Raw genomic sequence first — 16,398 nt, 5'->3', positions numbered from 1 at the left:
AGCGGCTGCGCCCGTGAGCCATGGCCGCTGAACCTGCGCGTCCGGAGCCTGTGCTCCGCAACGGGAGAGGCCACAGCAGTGAGTGGCCCGCGTACCGCAAAAAAAAAAAAGAAAAAAGAAGAATCCGCCTGCCAATGCAAGGGACACGGGTTCGAGCCCTGGTCCAGGAAGATTCCATATGCCGCGGAGCAGCTAAGCATGTGCGCCACAACTACCGAGCCTGCGCTCTAGAGCCCACGCACCACAACTACTGACCCACGTGCTACAACTACTGAAGCCCGTGTGCCTAGAGCCCGCGCTCCGCAACAAGAGAAGCCACTGCAATGAGAAGCCCGCACACGGAAACGCAGAGTAGCCCCGGCTCACTGCAACCAGAGAAAGCCCAACACAGCCAAAAATTAATCGATTAAATAAATAATTAAAAAAAAAAAAGAGTCGCTCTCAATGGCTAGTTACTTACCTTGTTTTGACACCAGCAAGAGGTTATCTCTGCAAACCCTGTATGGTCAAGCCCCAACGCAGGCCTCAGCACAGGGGACCCGTGTGTGTGCTCGGGTGGCGCAGGGTGTTCCTGTGGATGGCAGGATGTCCAGCGACATCCCTGGTCTCCACCCTGGGTCGCAGGGGGCGCCTGCCCCCTCCCAGCAGGAACCCCTGCTCTGGGACAATCCCACAGGAGTGCGAGGGTCACTGGAAAGACTTGTCTAAAATGCTGCAACGCTAGAAACAGTAGTTGTATCAGCTGTTTATTCTTCCAATGAGCAATCTAAGGAATTCTCTAACTCTAACTGTCCTCAGTAACACAAGGACGTTTTTATTTACTTATTTTTTAACACAGGGAAATTTTAAAATTACATTAATAGTTACTTGATGTGTAACAAATGATGCTTCCCAGTACCCGTGAAATTTTTCTTTTATATAAATACTGTTAGGAACAGATTCCTGGAAGCTGTTTACTGCTCACTACAGCTACAGATGTAAAGAAAAGATTAAGAGGTATTCCTTATTTTTATCACTCAGGATATATTACATGTGTGATTGTAATTTTATTAAAATTCCTCTATGAACTTAACAAGAAATCTAATTCTGTTTATATAATTCGAGAAAGAATTCAGGACTAGCATTACCCTGAAAATACAGACATATCAGGATAAGTATATAATTTTAACACATCATTTTTCCCCTTAAAACACACAAAAGCTTTAAAAACAGATCAAAATTAAGCCCTGAATTTTAAATGTAAATGTGTATCACCTGTTCTCTTGCAGAACTTCACAAAAGAAAAATCTGCCTAAAGAAGAAAGGCTTCAAGAATTTTAGCTGCACAAAAAAAGAACTACAGAAATTAAACAGAGGCAGATGGGCTACAACCAGAAACAAAGAAACTGGTCACATCCTGAAACAGATGAGGGAAAAGAAAGCCCCAGATTAAACACGCACACACAATTTGACTAAACCTTTTCCACATAAATAAAGCCCATGCTCAGGACTCATTTTAAGGCCGTGAATCCGATTTTATAACTAGGGCTCCACTGACAGGCAGTCCCAAGCACAAACCTATTTTCCATAACCACCAAGGACACGCCACCTGCCCCAGGCGGAAACACTTGGCTTAGCTGGTGCTTCTGTGAACGGCAGCTCCCACAAGCCAGTGACTCCAGCATGATGGGCATGAGGAGGGAGGGGAGACAGCTTGGGAATTCCCGCTGGGCAATTCTGGCCCTATCTGAGCACAAAAATGAGTAGCGGAAAGAATGGGTTACATACACTGTACAAAAAAAGAATCCCCCAGGTCCACTCTGAAACTGACACTGTACACACACGCTGTGCGGTCTCCTTCATGGGAGGGTTCCACCTACCGCAGTAGAAAAGACAAGACTACAGAGCCTTCATTTTATAATCAGCATAGTAATAACTGATTCAGGCAAAAAAAAAAAGGGGGGGGTGAAAAAATACTGGGTCATTCACAATAGTTAAAAGGTGCAAACAGCCCAGCTCTCCATTAATGGATCAATGGATACACAAAATATGGTGTATCCACGCAACGGAGTACTACCCAGCCATAAAAAAAAACAAAGTACTAATTCACGCTACAACGTGGATGAACCTTCGCAACACGCTTAGTGAGAAAAGTCAGACACCAAAAGTCACATACTGTGTGACTCCGTTTATACAAAATGTCGAGAATAGGCAAATCCAGAGAGAGGACAGAGATCAGAGGCTGCCGGGGGCCGGAGGGAGCGTGCAGAGCCGGCGACACGGTTTGAGGCTTCACAGAGGCAGCTGGTGATTGTGCAACGATGGGACTCACTGGTAGTTTAAAGGGATTAATTTTTGTGTGAATTTCACCTCAATAAAGAAAAACATACATCAAAGTATTCACGTGTGTGTATGCATATGCACGTATGTATGTATACTGGGGTGTTGGATATTTTCAAAGTATCACCCCAGAGACTACTTCTGTTAATTAAACAGGAAAAGGGTATGTTTGGCAACAGAGAACTCCGGCCAACACGGCCTTAACCAAACTTAACGTCCTCAAAAGGAAAAGCTTACGAATCCAGATAGATGTACAGCTGACCCTTGAACCACACAAGCTTGAACTGCACGGGTCCACTTATGTGTGGATTTTCAATAAACATACAAAAAATATGTGTGTAGAACACTATATGCAAGACTTGTAGTGAAGGGGACAGCCTATCCTCACATAGGCATAAGGTAAGGGATGTTTAATGTAAAATATTCATTTCTTACTGTTTTAAAACTTTGCTTTCAAAGAATTACCATACAGTATGTGTCCCTTGCTCCCGCTCTCCTCGCAATCGGAGATACTGCGTATCAGTCTATCATCACGGGTAACTTTTTAATTTAACAATGTTTCCAATACAGTATTATGAACATGACTGCAATGCTGTGTACCATAGACATTTTACAATGATTCAATCATTACTGTACAAGCTACTGTACTGACTTGATTACACTCAGCTACCATAAAGCAATCACACTGCTACTTCTTTGTTACCAATACAGAACTGCTCTACCTATAAACTAATATGAATTTCTTTTCCACATTACCTTTTCATTTCTGATGTTAGCTCCATCCTCCAACCTCCATCAACAACCTATGATTTAATCAATCACACCTGTGTAATGATTTAATCACTGCCTATTTTTTAAATAAATAAATTTATTTATTTATTTTGGCTGCATTGGGTCTTCGCTGCTGTGCGCAGACTTTCTCTAGTTGCGGTGAGCGGGGGCTACTCTTCATTGCGGTGCGCGGGCTTCTCATTGCGGTAGCTTCTCTTGTTGCGGAGCACGGGCTCTAGGCACGCAGGTTTCAGTAGTTGCAGCACATGGGCTCAGTACTCGTGGCTTGCGGGCTCTAGAGCACAGGCTCAGTAGTTGTGGCGCACGGGCTTAGTTGCTCTGCGGCACGTGGGATCTTCCCGGACCAGGGCTTGAACCCGTGTCCCCTGCATTGGCAGGCGAATTCTTAACCACTGCACCACCATTAATCGTGACTATATAATGAAGCCTCCATAAAAACCCTAAATGATGGTTCAGAGAGCTTCTGGGTAGGTGAATGCATCAGTGTGCTGGGGGGTGATGGACCCCAACTTCACTGGGACAGAAGCCCCTTTGCTCATCACCCCCCAGACCTCAGCCTACGGATCTCTTCATCTAGCTGCTCACCTGTATTCTTCATAATAACCTTTATAATAAATAGGTAAACGTACGTAAATGTTTCCCTGAGCCTTGTGAGCCCGAGAAGGGGAGAACAGCCTTGTGACTGGTGTCTGAAGTGGGTGCATCCTGTGGGGCTGAGCCCTCAACCTACAGGACTGGCCGCCAACTCCAGGTCAACGAGTCAGACAGATTTGTGTGACGCCCAGCTGGTGTCGGCTGAGACTGGAGAATTACTCAGTCGTGCTGGAAAACATGCCCAAATAATTTAGCTGGAGCATGAACTTCAGAGTCAGACTGACCTAATTTCAAGGCCCAGACCTGGCATTTAATCAGTGACCTTGTACAGGGCAGGAGACTTAACTGCCAAGGCCACCTAAACTGCACCGTGAGTTCCAAAACGAAATTATGTGAGAGATGCTTTATAAAACGCAAAATGCTATGTAAATACAAAGTAGGATAATCATAAATGAAAAACAGGTGAGCCCAAGAGACGTGGAGCCGCCCAAGGTCGAAGGGCACACACCTGGCAGAAGCAACCCCGCCCCTGCCCCATCACCTCCCAACTGTCCATCACAAGTGCCTACAAGAAGCCATCGGATTATCCTAGAACCTCATTTAACCTGTTGCTTCCACTGTCCTCCCCAGAACTGCTAACAGGTGATGAAAGTGACGGACACACCCTCCTCTACAGGTGCTGCCTGGTTAAGATGAGCCAAGAACAGGCATCTGTGAGGCAGGTCACCTCAGCCTCTGGAAACCTCAGCTTCTCAACATCTGCTTGACAACTGCCGCCTCAGGTCTGGGCACTCAAGGCAGCAGGACCTCCAGGAAGAACGCAGCACTGCTTCAGACCTCCCCCGAGGGCTCAACTCAGGTCTGATGCAGCCTCCGAATCGGCTGCCAATTTGCAGGAAATAGAACCAAAGACGAATTCGTGCCCCAAGCCTGCAACCGGCAAATCCAGACCCGGCAAATGATCCCGGCAAAGCCGCAAGCAGATGCCATGTGCGGACCAGGGGTGAGGGGACCGAGACAGATCGGTACAGCCATGAGGGGACCCCACCCAGGGACGAAAGGCTGGGAGAGAGCTGAGCAGGTGAAGCGCGGGGTCGAGGGCGTGAGGTGCTCTGTGAAGCTCGCGGTGGCAGACGCTTCTCACCTGCACCTGCCGCACCAAGTGCAGACCTTAGTAAATAAAGGCTTGGGCTTCCTCTTCAAACCTGGAACCACAGCCGGGAACCATGAGGGAAACATCAGACAAACCCACATCGAGGGACGTCCTACAAAACGCCTGAGCGATACTCCTCAAACCTCCTCAAAACCGCTAAGGGCGTCAAAAACAAGGCAAGTCTGAGAAACTGTCACGCGCACAGGAGCCTGAAGAGACTCAGACCAAATCTCAGGTGGGATCCCAGAGGGGGTTCTGGGACGGATCAGGGAAAAACTAATCAAATCTGAATAAAGTATGACCTTAGTTAATAATAATGTATCAACCTTGGCCATTAGCTGTGACAAAACGTACCAGAGAAATGTAAAAAGTTAACAATCGAGGAGGTGGGGGGTTGATACAGGACCTCTCTGTATTTTTTTTAAATATTTATTTATTTGGTCACGCGGGGTTTTAGTTGCGGCAGCAGGCTGCTTAGTTGCGGCAGGCGAACTCTCAGTTGCGGCATACATGTGGGATCTCGTTCCCTGACCAGGGATCGAACCCAGGCCCCCTGCAGTGGGAGCGCAGAGGCTTATACACTGCGCCACCAGGGAAGTCCCTCTGTATTATTTTTGATAACTTTTCTGTAACTCTAGAACTACTCTGAGCGCAAGTAAAAACTGGGGAAATAGGAATAAATGGGCTGATTGTATCGATATTGACTCGTGGCCGTAACAGTGTATTAGTTTCGCTAGACGTTACCATCAGGGGAAACCAGGTAAAGGTCCTCTGCTATATATATATATATATATATTTTTAATATTTATTTATTTATTTATTTATGGCTGTTTTGGGTCTTCGTTTCAGTGCGAGGGCTTTCTCTAGTTGCGGCAAGCGGGGGCCGCTCTTCATCGCGGTGCGCGGGCCTCTCACTGTCACGGCCTCTCTTGTTGCGGAGCACGAGCTCCAGACGCGCAGGCTCAGCAGTTGTGACGCACGGGCTTAGCTGCTCCGTGGCATGCGGGATCTTCCCAGACCAGGGCTCGAAGCCGTGCCCCCTGCATTGGCAGGCAGATTCTCAACCACTGCGCCACCAGGGAAGCCCGGTTCTCTGCAATTTTTCACAACAGCTGGTCAATCTACAATTACCTCAGAAGAAAAACTGTTTCCATTTTAGACCTTCTACTTGCAACGGCCGGTCCCCTGCTTAGCACGAATGCTGCAATGCTTTGTTGTGATGACTGGGAAGATCCAATTAATCAATAAATAAAGCAAAAGTCAATTCTGCAAAGCAAGAAGTTTTGAAAAGGAAAAAAGTTTACTTTAAGAAAAGGACACATCTAAAAAATGAACTAAAAAAAAAAAATGACGGACAGGAGACAGCTCTCTGCAGCATTCTCGTCACCATCACGTAAGTGCCCGGCAGAGTCAAAAAATACTAATTTAGTCACTGGTGGAGCCAGTAACGCTGGACTTTTCACAGCTCTCGGTCTACCACCTACCAGATGTTGTGTCCTGTCACTTCAGGTATTTTGTCTAAGCCAGTGACAGCTGAACTGTTACTCTCCAAAGATCACTTCTACTAAAAATTTCAAACATAAGGGATTCATTCAGACCTCAGGAGACAGATCTCAGACTCTAGAACTGAAGCAACATTGATAAAAAGAGATGACCTGTAAGAACCCTAGAATAAATCTTCTTCTAAAACACATAGTGGGGACTTCCCTGGTGGCGCAGTGGTTAGGAATCTGCCTGCCAATGCAGGGGACACAGGTTCGATCCCTGGTCCCGGAAGATCCCACATGCCACAGAACAACTAAGCCTGTGTCCCACAACTACTGAGCCTGCACTCGACAGCCCGCGAGCCACAACTACTGAAGCCCATGCGCCTAGGAGCCCGTGCTCCGCAACGAGAAGCCACCGCAATGAGAAGCTCGTGCACCGCAATGAAGAGTAGCCCCCGCTCACCACAACTAGAGAAAGCCTGCGCGCAGCAACGAAGACCCAACACAGCCAAAACTAAATAAATTAAATAAATTAATTTTAAAAAAACCACATAGTAAAGTAACACTGACTCAAGATAAATAAGACCATTTTCCACCTGAAATGACCTCCCTTTCCACACCACAACCAAAGGCTTGAACCATGCTTCTAAAATACTGACTACCCAGAAACAGAAAGACAAATATATCACTTATATATGGAATCTAAAATACGACACGATGAACTTATCTACAATACAGACTCACAGACATAGAGAACAGACTTGTAGTTGCCAAGGGGGAGGGAGGGATGGAGTGGGAGTTTGGGATTAGCAGATCCAAGCTAGCATATATAGGATGGATGAACAAGGTCCTACTGTGTAGCACAGGGAACTATATTCAATATCCTGTGATAAACCATAATGAAAAAAATATGAAAAAGAATGTATACACGTGTGAATGTAACTTTGTTGCACAGCAGAAATTAACACATTGTAAATCAATTAGACTTCAAGAAAATAAATTGAAAATAAAATAAAATGAAATACTGACTACAAAAGCTTCCCTCCTCTTAGGCAAGTGTTCATAGGCTAACAAGCTATACTGTTCCTTTGTAATGATACAAAATGGAAGTTAGGGCATTCCACTTGTACTCTATGAAAGTATGTTATCTTAGACTTTTATATTTTACACTTTTTAAAAATTTCTCTACTGTTTCCCTTACATAAAACTGCACTTTTTAAATGCATCTCAGGTTTGTATCAAGTAAACAAATCACATTTCAATCCCTCAGCAAACCAAAACTCATGCAGTTAAAAGGGTCTTGCCCAAGATTATTCCTTCTTAAAACTGATTACCAGGCTTAAGTTTTACAAATTCTTAGTAAATCCTCCAAACTGAAAGCCTGGGGGGTTGGGGGAGAGCAAGATACACAATACCATTTCCATCCAATGGAATATTAATTGCACAGTTCAACCGAGTGATATCTGTATGCATTAGGAACAAATGAAAAAAGGAACACAGCATGTATATTTACAAGAACAAAAATGTGTAACTTTGCTGTATATGGCTTTGAAGTGTTCTCTCTCTGTTCTTTTTTTTTTTGGCCCTACCACACAGCATGATCTTCCCCGACCAGGAATGGAACACGTGCCCCCTGCGTTGGCAGTGTGGAGTCTTAACCACTGTACCACCAGGGAAGTCCTGAACTGTTCTCTTTTTAAACACTGAGAACATATTCATATCATCACTTCTGCAATTACTTTTTAAAACTATGTGGATTCATGAATTTTAATCTTTCTCAGTAAAACCAACATCTCAGCATCTAGAATTATTTACACATTCCTTCACATATGTTTAGGCTACAATTATCTTATGTGTAGGAACTGTCACTGGACATCTACAAATACTGTAAATTTTAAGGCAGGTATTTAGTATCTTGCTATTTGACACCTACTATTTAAATGGCCTTTAAAAATTATGATTTCAATTCCTCAAGATAGAAACCTGGGCTTAAGAGTTAGTTGGCTCTGACTCAACAACAAAAAAACCACCAACCCAATCAAAAGCTGGGCAGAAGACCTTAAGAGACGTCTCTCCAAAGAACACATACAGATGGCCAGGAGGCATATGAAAAGATGCTCAACATCACTAATTGTTAGAGAAACACAAATCAAAACTACAGTGAGGTACCACCTCAAACCAGTCAGAATGGCCATCATTAAAAACTCTACAAGGGGACTCCCTGGTGGTCCAGTGGTAAAGAATCCATGCAGGGGACGCGGGTTCGATCCCTGGTCAGGGAACTAAGACCCCACGTGCCATGGGACAACTAAGCCCACGCGCCACAACTACTGAGCTCGCGCTCCTCAACGAGAGAGCCCATGGGCTGCAAACTACAGAGCCTACGCACCCTGGAGCCCCCGCCACAACTCAACTAGAGAGAGAAGCCCGTGTGCCGCAAGGAAGACCCGACACAGCCAAAAAAATAAATTAAATAAATATTTTTTTAAAAACCTCTACAAATAATAAATGCTGGGGACTTCCCTGGTGGTCCAGTGGCTAAGACTCCACGCTCCCAGTGCAGGGGGCCCGGGTTTGATCCCTGGTCAGGGAACTAGATCCCACATGCCGCAACTAAGAGTTCACGTGCCACAACTAAGATCCAGTGCAGCCAAATGAATAAAAAACAAATAACAAATGCTGGAAAGGATGTGGAGCAGAGGGAACTCTCTTACACTGCCGATGGGAATGTAAGTTGGTGCAGCCACTGTGGGAAACAGTACGATGGTTCCTTAGAAAATTAAAAACAGAATTACCATACCATCTAGCAATCCCACTCCTGGGCTATACCTGGACAAAACTATAATTTAAAAGGATGCTATAGGGCTTCCCTGGTGGCGCAGTGGTTGAGAGTCCGCCTGCCGATGCAGGGGACACGGGTTCGTGCCCCGGTATGGGAAGATCCCACATGCCACGGAGCGGCTGGGCCCGTGAGCCATGGCCTCTGGGCCTGCGCGTCCAGAGCCTGTGCTCCGCAACGGGAGAGGCCACAACAGTGAGAGGCCCGCATACCACAAAAAAAAAAAAAAAGATACTATACACAGAGAATCCTAAAGATGCTACCAGAAAACTACTAGAGCTAATCAATGAATTTGGTAAAGTAGTGAGATACAAAATTAATGCACAGAAATCTCTGGCATTCCTATACACTAATGATGAAAAATCTGAAAGTGAAATTAAGAAAACACTCCCATTTACCATTGCAACCAAAAGAATAAAATATCTAGGAATAAACCTACCTAAGGAGACAAAAGGCCTGTATGCAGAAAATTATAAGACACTGATGAAAGAAATTAAAGATGATACAAATAGATGGAGAGATATACCATGTTCTTGGATTGGAAGAATCAACATTGTGAAAATGAATCTACTACCCAAAGCAATCTACAGATTCAATGCAATCCCTATCAAACTACCACTGGCATTTTTCACAGAACTAGAACAAAAAAATTTCACAATTTGTATGGAAACACAAAAGACCCCGAATAGCCAAAGCAATCTTGAGAACGAAAAACGGAGCTGGAGGAATCAGGCTCCCTGACTTCAGACTATACTACAAAGCTACAGTAATAAATACAGTATGGTACTGGCACAAAAAACAGAAATATAGATCAATGGAACAGGATAGAAAGCCCAGAGATAAACCCACACACATATGGTCACCTTATCTTCGATAAAGGAGGCAAGAAGTGGAGAAAAGACAGCCTCTTCAATAAGTGGTGATGGGAAAACTGGACAGCTACATGTAAAAGGATGAAATTAGAACACTCCCTAACACCATACACAAAAATAAACTCAAAATGGATTAAAGACCTAAATGTAAGGCCAGACACTATCAAACTCTTAGAGGAAAACATAGGCAGTACACTCTATGACATAAATCACAGCAAGATCCTTTCTGACCCACCTCCTAGAGAAATGGAAATAAAAACAAACAAATGGGACCTAATGAAACTTAAAAGCTTTTGCACAGCAAAGGAAACCATAAACAAGACCAAAAGACAACCCTCAGAATTGGAGAAAATATTTGCAAATGAAGCAACTGACAAAGGATTTATCTCCAAACTTTACAAGCAGCTCATGCAGCGCAATAACAAAAGAACAAACAACCCAATCCAAAAATGGGCAGAAGACCTAAATAGACATTTCTCCAAAGAAGAGATACAGACTGCCAACAAACACATGAAAGAATGCTCAACATCATTAATCATTAGAGAAATGCAAATCAAAACTACAATGAGATATCATCTCACACCGGTCAGAATGGCCATCATCAAAAAATCTAGAAACAATAAATGCTGGAGAGGGTGTGGAGAAAAGGGAACACTCTTGCACTGTTGGTGGGAATGTAAATTGATACAGCCACTATGGAGAACAGTATGGAGGTTCCTTAAAAAACTAAAAATAGAATTACCATACAACCCAGCAATCCCACTACTGGGCATACACCCTGAGAAAACCATAATTCAAAAACAGTCATGTACCAAAATGTTCATTGCAGCTCTATTTACAATAGCCAGGACGTGGAAGCAACCTAAGTGTCCATCAACAGATGAATGGATAAAGAAGATGTGGCACAATGGAATATTACTCAGCCATAAAAAGAAACGAAATTGAGTTATTTGTAGTGAGGTGGATGGACCCAGAGTCTGTCATACAGAGTGAAGTAAGTCAGAAAGAGAAAAACAAATACCGTATGCTAACACATATACATGGAATTTAAGGGAAAAAAAAAAAAAAGGTCATGAAGAACCTAGGGGCCAGACGGGAATAAAGACACAGACCTACTAGAGAATGGACTTGAGGATATGGGGAGCGGGAAGGGTAAGCTGTGATAAAGTGAGAGAGTGGCATGGACATATATACACTACCAAATGTAAGGTAGATAGCTAGTGGGAAGCAGCCGCATAGCACAGGGACATCAGCTCAGTGATTTGTGACCACCTAGAGGGGTGGGACAGGGAGGGTGGGAGGGAGGGAGACGCAAGAGGGAAGAGATATGGGAACATATGTATATGTATAACTGATTCACTTTGTTATAAAGCAGAAACTAACACACCATTGTAAAGCAATTATACTCCAAAAAAGATGTTAGAAAAAAGATACATGCAGGGGCTTCCCTGGTGGCGCAGTGGCTGAGAGTCTGCCTGCCGATGCAGGGGACACGGGTTCGTGCCCCGGTCCGGGAAGATCCCACATGCCGCGGAGCGGCTGGGCCCGTGAGCCATGGCCGCTGAGCCTGCGCGTCCAGAGCCTGTGCTCCACAACAGTGAGAGGCCCGCGTACCGCAAAAAAAAAAAAAAAAAAAAAGGAAAAAAAGAGATACATGCACCTGTATGTTCATAGCAGCAGCACTATTCACAATAGCCAAGGCAAAACAACCTAAATGTCCATCAACGGATGAACCGATAAAGAAAATGCGGTACGTATATACAATGGAATACCACTCAGCCACAATAAAGAACGAAATAATATCATTTGCAGCAACATGGATGACCTAGAGATTATCATACTAAGTGAAGTCAGAGAAAGAAAAATACCATATAACATCACTTACATGTGGAATCTAAAACATGGCACATATGAACCTATATACAAAACAGAAACAGACTCACAGACATAGAGAACAGACTTGTGGTTGCCGAGGTGGGGAGGGAGAGGGATGGACTGGGAGTGTGGGGTTGGTAGATGCAAACTATTACATTTAGAATGGATAAACAACAAGGTCCTACTGTAGAGCAAAGGGAACTATATCCAGTCTCCTGGGATAAACCATAACGGAAAAAAATATTAAAAAAAAGAATGTCTATATGTGTAAAACTGAGTCACTTTTCTGTACAGCAGAGATTGCCACAGCACTGTAAATCAACTATACTTCAGTAAAAAAGAAAAAAAGAGTTAGTTGACTCTGGACTGAAGAGAAAATGGGAGATCTAAAAAAATATGGAATCAGCCCACTTTCTTCCAAAGGGTGCCCGGTCCATAGTTCTTTAAATAGTAGCATTAAGCCCACAAATGCAGAAACAGAAAAAATGATGGAGCAGGCAAGGTCTGACTTCTGTGCCTGAGAGCATCTAGAAACAGTCCCTTCTCTCCAGCCCCTTTTCTCAAACAAAAAACCTCTCATAGATTTTCTACCCAAAGGGTTGCCTTAGTCCCCAAATTCTGTGCCAAGAAACCTTCAAGATAGTTTCCTGTCCTCCAGATTACTGTCCAAATTAAACCAAAATCAGTAATCATCCAAAAGTGCCAAAGCTTCTCCACTTTGTGGTGACGTACTTTGGTAAAAATATTTACCACGGCTACAAGAAGTGCTCCGTATTTTTGAGGACAAACTGCTGGAAAATTTTAGAATCACAGAAACCGTTCAAGAAGACAGAAGGGATTATTTAAAACAACATTACCTGTCCCTCAAAGTGTCTTTATATTCAAAATAGAACACAGACTGGGTTAAGTTATAAAAAACAGAAGAACTGAAAATTCCTGATGTCTTCATTTCCCGTTTCCATTTTCACACACAAACCCTCAAGTGGTAAGACACATGCCAGAGACATCCAGTAGCTCTGAGTCCTCAATCGGGGAACATTTTTCCGTTCAGAAAATTATCAAATCTGATCACGCTCTTCTCCCTCTGTCCACGCAAAGAAAAATCAAAGTTTGGATATAAAAATCATAAACCACCTCTACTTAGAGGAGACAGAGTTTTAACCCCTGTAATTTCACTGTAGTTGAGACCTCACTGCAGCTTCTTTGAGCAACCTCAAAGAAGCTTAACTTAGGTTGAAATATTTTATAGACAACTTCCTGGTGTTAAAACCAAACTACTAAGCCTGCACATCTGCTGAGAAACCTCTGCAAACTGCCGAACGTGCATTACTCACTGTTCACCATTCCTCAGACCAAATCCTCTCTGGCTGGGCCACTAGGGTTGCAGAAATGCACGTTCAGGGAACGACAGATGGAGGACATAAGGGTTCACTGCTGGGATACGACCATAAAGCACTGCAGCATGACAGACCCGAGTTCGGAAACAGGTTCTCACACCACTTCTTGTCTGTCTATAGCTCAAGTTCTTACTAGTGAGTAATACAGACGTGGTTCAGCTTTCAAACTAAGCAACTGACATCTGAAGATTAATCCAAGCCACCCATGAGCAAAAAAGAAAAAGAAAAAGTGATCCTTTCCTCAGGAAATTCGGCAAAGTTGATGATGCGTTAAACTTAAGTTAAAAATTACAGGGGTGGGGGTTGACAAGGAGGGAAAGAGTAAAAAGGGCAGGGGCTCCCGCCTCAACCCAATGTGGAGACGGGTCACATGCATACTGACCAACAAACAATATGGAGCAGTAACACGATTATCTCCTGAAAAACAGTTATCAACCAGGCGATTTCATTTTAAGGGCACAAGATTCCACCAGCAAGAATCTCACTCCCATCCTCGTAGAAATCTGTTTCGTCTCCGATTTAAGTTCATCCTAACAGGCAGTGCTTCCCAACACCAATACCGATAAAAATAAAGAAAACTGGTGCTTAACATTCTCTACATGCTCAGCAGATGTTAGTTTTCCCATAAAAAATGCTACTCAAGGTGGACACTGCCTAACACAGCGCCTGCCCTCAGGCTGCGAACTGTAAAATCGCGTTACACGGTAAAAACAGTTTCTTCAGGTAAGATAAAGAAATAATGTCATTTTCTGATTTCCAAGTCACTAATAAGCCTAATCGCTTAGATGGTACCTACGCCCGAAAAACAGGACACTGTGTACCGTTCCCTCAGTACCTCAGGGAGGCGCCCCAGTCCCACCTGCCTTTAGACAGTCTTTCCTTTAAACCCGCTCCTGCGCAGCCACAGGGGACCCCCTCCCCAATCCCCGTCGCGCTGAGAAACACGCGACTCTAAGCGGCAGAGCCGGCTGGTTTCTAGGACTCGCGGCGCTCTGCACCTGCGCCCGTGCACACCTGGGGGAAGCTGGCGCGTCCCGGAACGTCCCTGCGAACCCTGGGCCCGGGGGTGCTCCGCGCTGAAATGGGGGGCGCCCCGCGCTGAAATGGGTGGCGCGCGTCCCTGCGGAACCTGGGCCCGGGGGCGGCCCGCACTCAGAGGGCGGGGCGGGCGTCCCTGCGAACTCTGGGCGCTCGGCGGCTGTACCCGCATCCCGGTGACCCCGAGCCTCCGACCCAGCAACCCCCAGGCACCAGCCAGGGCAGCGGAGGCTTTGCACAGCGTGGGCGGCACAGGCCTCGGCAGCTGCGTCCTCTCCCTCTCAGCGCCTCCACCCCCGGCCCCACCCCGCCCGGAGGGTCCCTAAGACACGCCCCGCGCTGCAGCGTCGGGGACCCTCCCCCTCCTACCCGGCAGCCCCGGGAGAGACCGCCCCCCCGCACGCACAGCCGCGCCCACCCCGCCCCCGCCCAGCGTGCAGGAGGTGGGGGAGGGGACGGCGAAGCGCGAGTTCCCCCCCCCAACGCAGAGCCGCGCTGCAGGGGGTGCACCTTGCGCTTGCGGGCCTCCGCCGAGCCGCTCCACACGAAGCACTGGTAAATGGCGCGCAGGTTCTGCTTCCAGTTGTCCACCTTGAAGCTGCCCAGGTGCGCACAGCCCGGAGGCGTCACCACCAGCTCCGCGTCCATGGCCTCGCCGTCCGGCTCGCGCCGGGGCGCCGGCGGAGACGAGGACGACGCCAGCGCGACGCGGGGCTGCGGGCGGCACGGCCAAGGGACAGGCCCGGGACAAAGCGGAGTCTCGCGACCGGGGTGGCGGGCGCCGCCCGCGCTGCGCTCGCGGGTAGCCGAGGCCGCAACAGGGCTACGTCATCGCCACCGGGGCGCGCCGCGCATGCGCCAGCCGCCGGCGGCTCGCCCGCCGCCCCCTCCCCCATGGGCTTGGGCAGGCGATGGGTGGAGCTGGAGAGGCTCCGCCCCTTCACCCCCGCCATTGGTCAGCGGCGGCCGCGTGACGTCCCGCCCTCCGAGGAGGCGAGGCGGGACTGGACCTGTTTGCGCCGGCGGGCGCTGCCGCAGGGGCGGAGCTGGCGGGATTGGGGGGCGGCGGTCGCTGGTCCTCACCGGGTCGCAGTCCGGTGAAGCCGGTCAGGCCTGCCGCACGTGGACTCTGGACTTCCCGATAGGAAGCAGGGAACCACAGACTCGCGCGCTCTATCAGGTTTCGCCGAGGCGTCGCCGTCCAGCTCGCTAGCCGCACATTCACGGCTCCGGGAGCTCGAGTCCCGCGTCCTCCGGGTGGGCTGTGCACCTGCCGGCGGACCCCGCAGGTGCGGGAGGTCCGTGAAGACAGGTGCTAACTTCTCGAGGGCTTTTCACTGCGTCCCGCGCCGGCCCACCTCCGCACTTAAAAGACTGAGAAATAAAGATGTTGTAGCGGCAGTTAGAGCTCAGGGCCCGGCGGGAGGGGTGTGGGGTGAAGCTTCTGTGGTCGGGACACTGGCCGGCACGCTGGCCTAGGGCCTTGGTGCCTGCAGCCCCTCCGCCTGAAGCCTGCTCGACCCCAGCCCGTGGCTTTATCAGACGCCGCCTGCCCAGCGAGGCCTTCTCCTCCACCCTACTGGACCTTACGAGCCCCCTAAATCCTTCATCTCCTTACCCAAAGAATTTATTTACTTGTTCTTTTAATATTTGTTTATTTATTTGGCTACACCGGGTCTTAGTTGCGGCACGTGGGATCTTTGTTGCTCTATGCGTGATCTTTAGTTGGCATGCGGACTCAGTTGTGGCATGCATGTGGTCTCCAGTCCCCTGACGAGGGATGGAACCCGGGCCCCCTGCATAGGGAGGGAGGAGTCTTAACCAGTGGACCACCAGACTTCCCTGCCCTGTTTTTTAATTAACTATTCCCAACGTAGCATGAAAACTCCATGACGGTAATGATTTTTGTGTTTTATTAATCTCAGTATCGCCCAGTGCCCAGAGTAGTACTAGTTACATGCAGGTTCTCAAAAATAAATGTTTAATTAATTAATTAACCCAAACAAACTTTTATAGGAGAATCTAATAAGAT

At 46.9% G+C, this 16,398-nt stretch overlaps 1 protein-coding gene across 7 annotated transcripts in view; it reads right to left on the bottom strand.

Moving 5' to 3' along the window:
• The window catches only part of USP22 (ubiquitin specific peptidase 22), a 32,578-nt gene extending 17,355 nt beyond the window's left edge, over positions 1-15,223 (bottom strand). The window contains exons 1-2 of one of the 7 annotated variants that reach the window (XM_089900153.1): positions 14,343-14,615; positions 461-720 (exon numbers count right to left, since the gene is read on the bottom strand). In XM_089900153.1, the coding sequence (XP_089756279.1) occupies positions 461-720; positions 14,343-14,538 (456 nt within the window). In that variant the 5' untranslated portion in view covers positions 14,539-14,615. Of the gene's footprint in view, positions 1-460; positions 721-14,342; positions 14,616-14,876 lie in introns of those variants that run through there. The other 6 variants (XM_089900149.1, XM_089900151.1, XM_089900150.1 and 3 more) reach the window with 6 other exon arrangements.
• Positions 15,224-16,398: the final 1,175 nt, after the last annotated feature.

Source organism: Delphinapterus leucas, chromosome 19, assembly GCF_059928025.1.
Source record: "Delphinapterus leucas isolate spDelLeu-1000000601 "Yukka" chromosome 19, BTC_Dleu_Yukka2, whole genome shotgun sequence".
Classification (NCBI taxonomy): Eukaryota; Metazoa; Chordata; class Mammalia; order Artiodactyla; family Monodontidae; genus Delphinapterus; species Delphinapterus leucas.
Note: the sequence above shows the minus strand (reverse complement) of the source record. Positions and strands in the feature narration are given on the sequence as shown.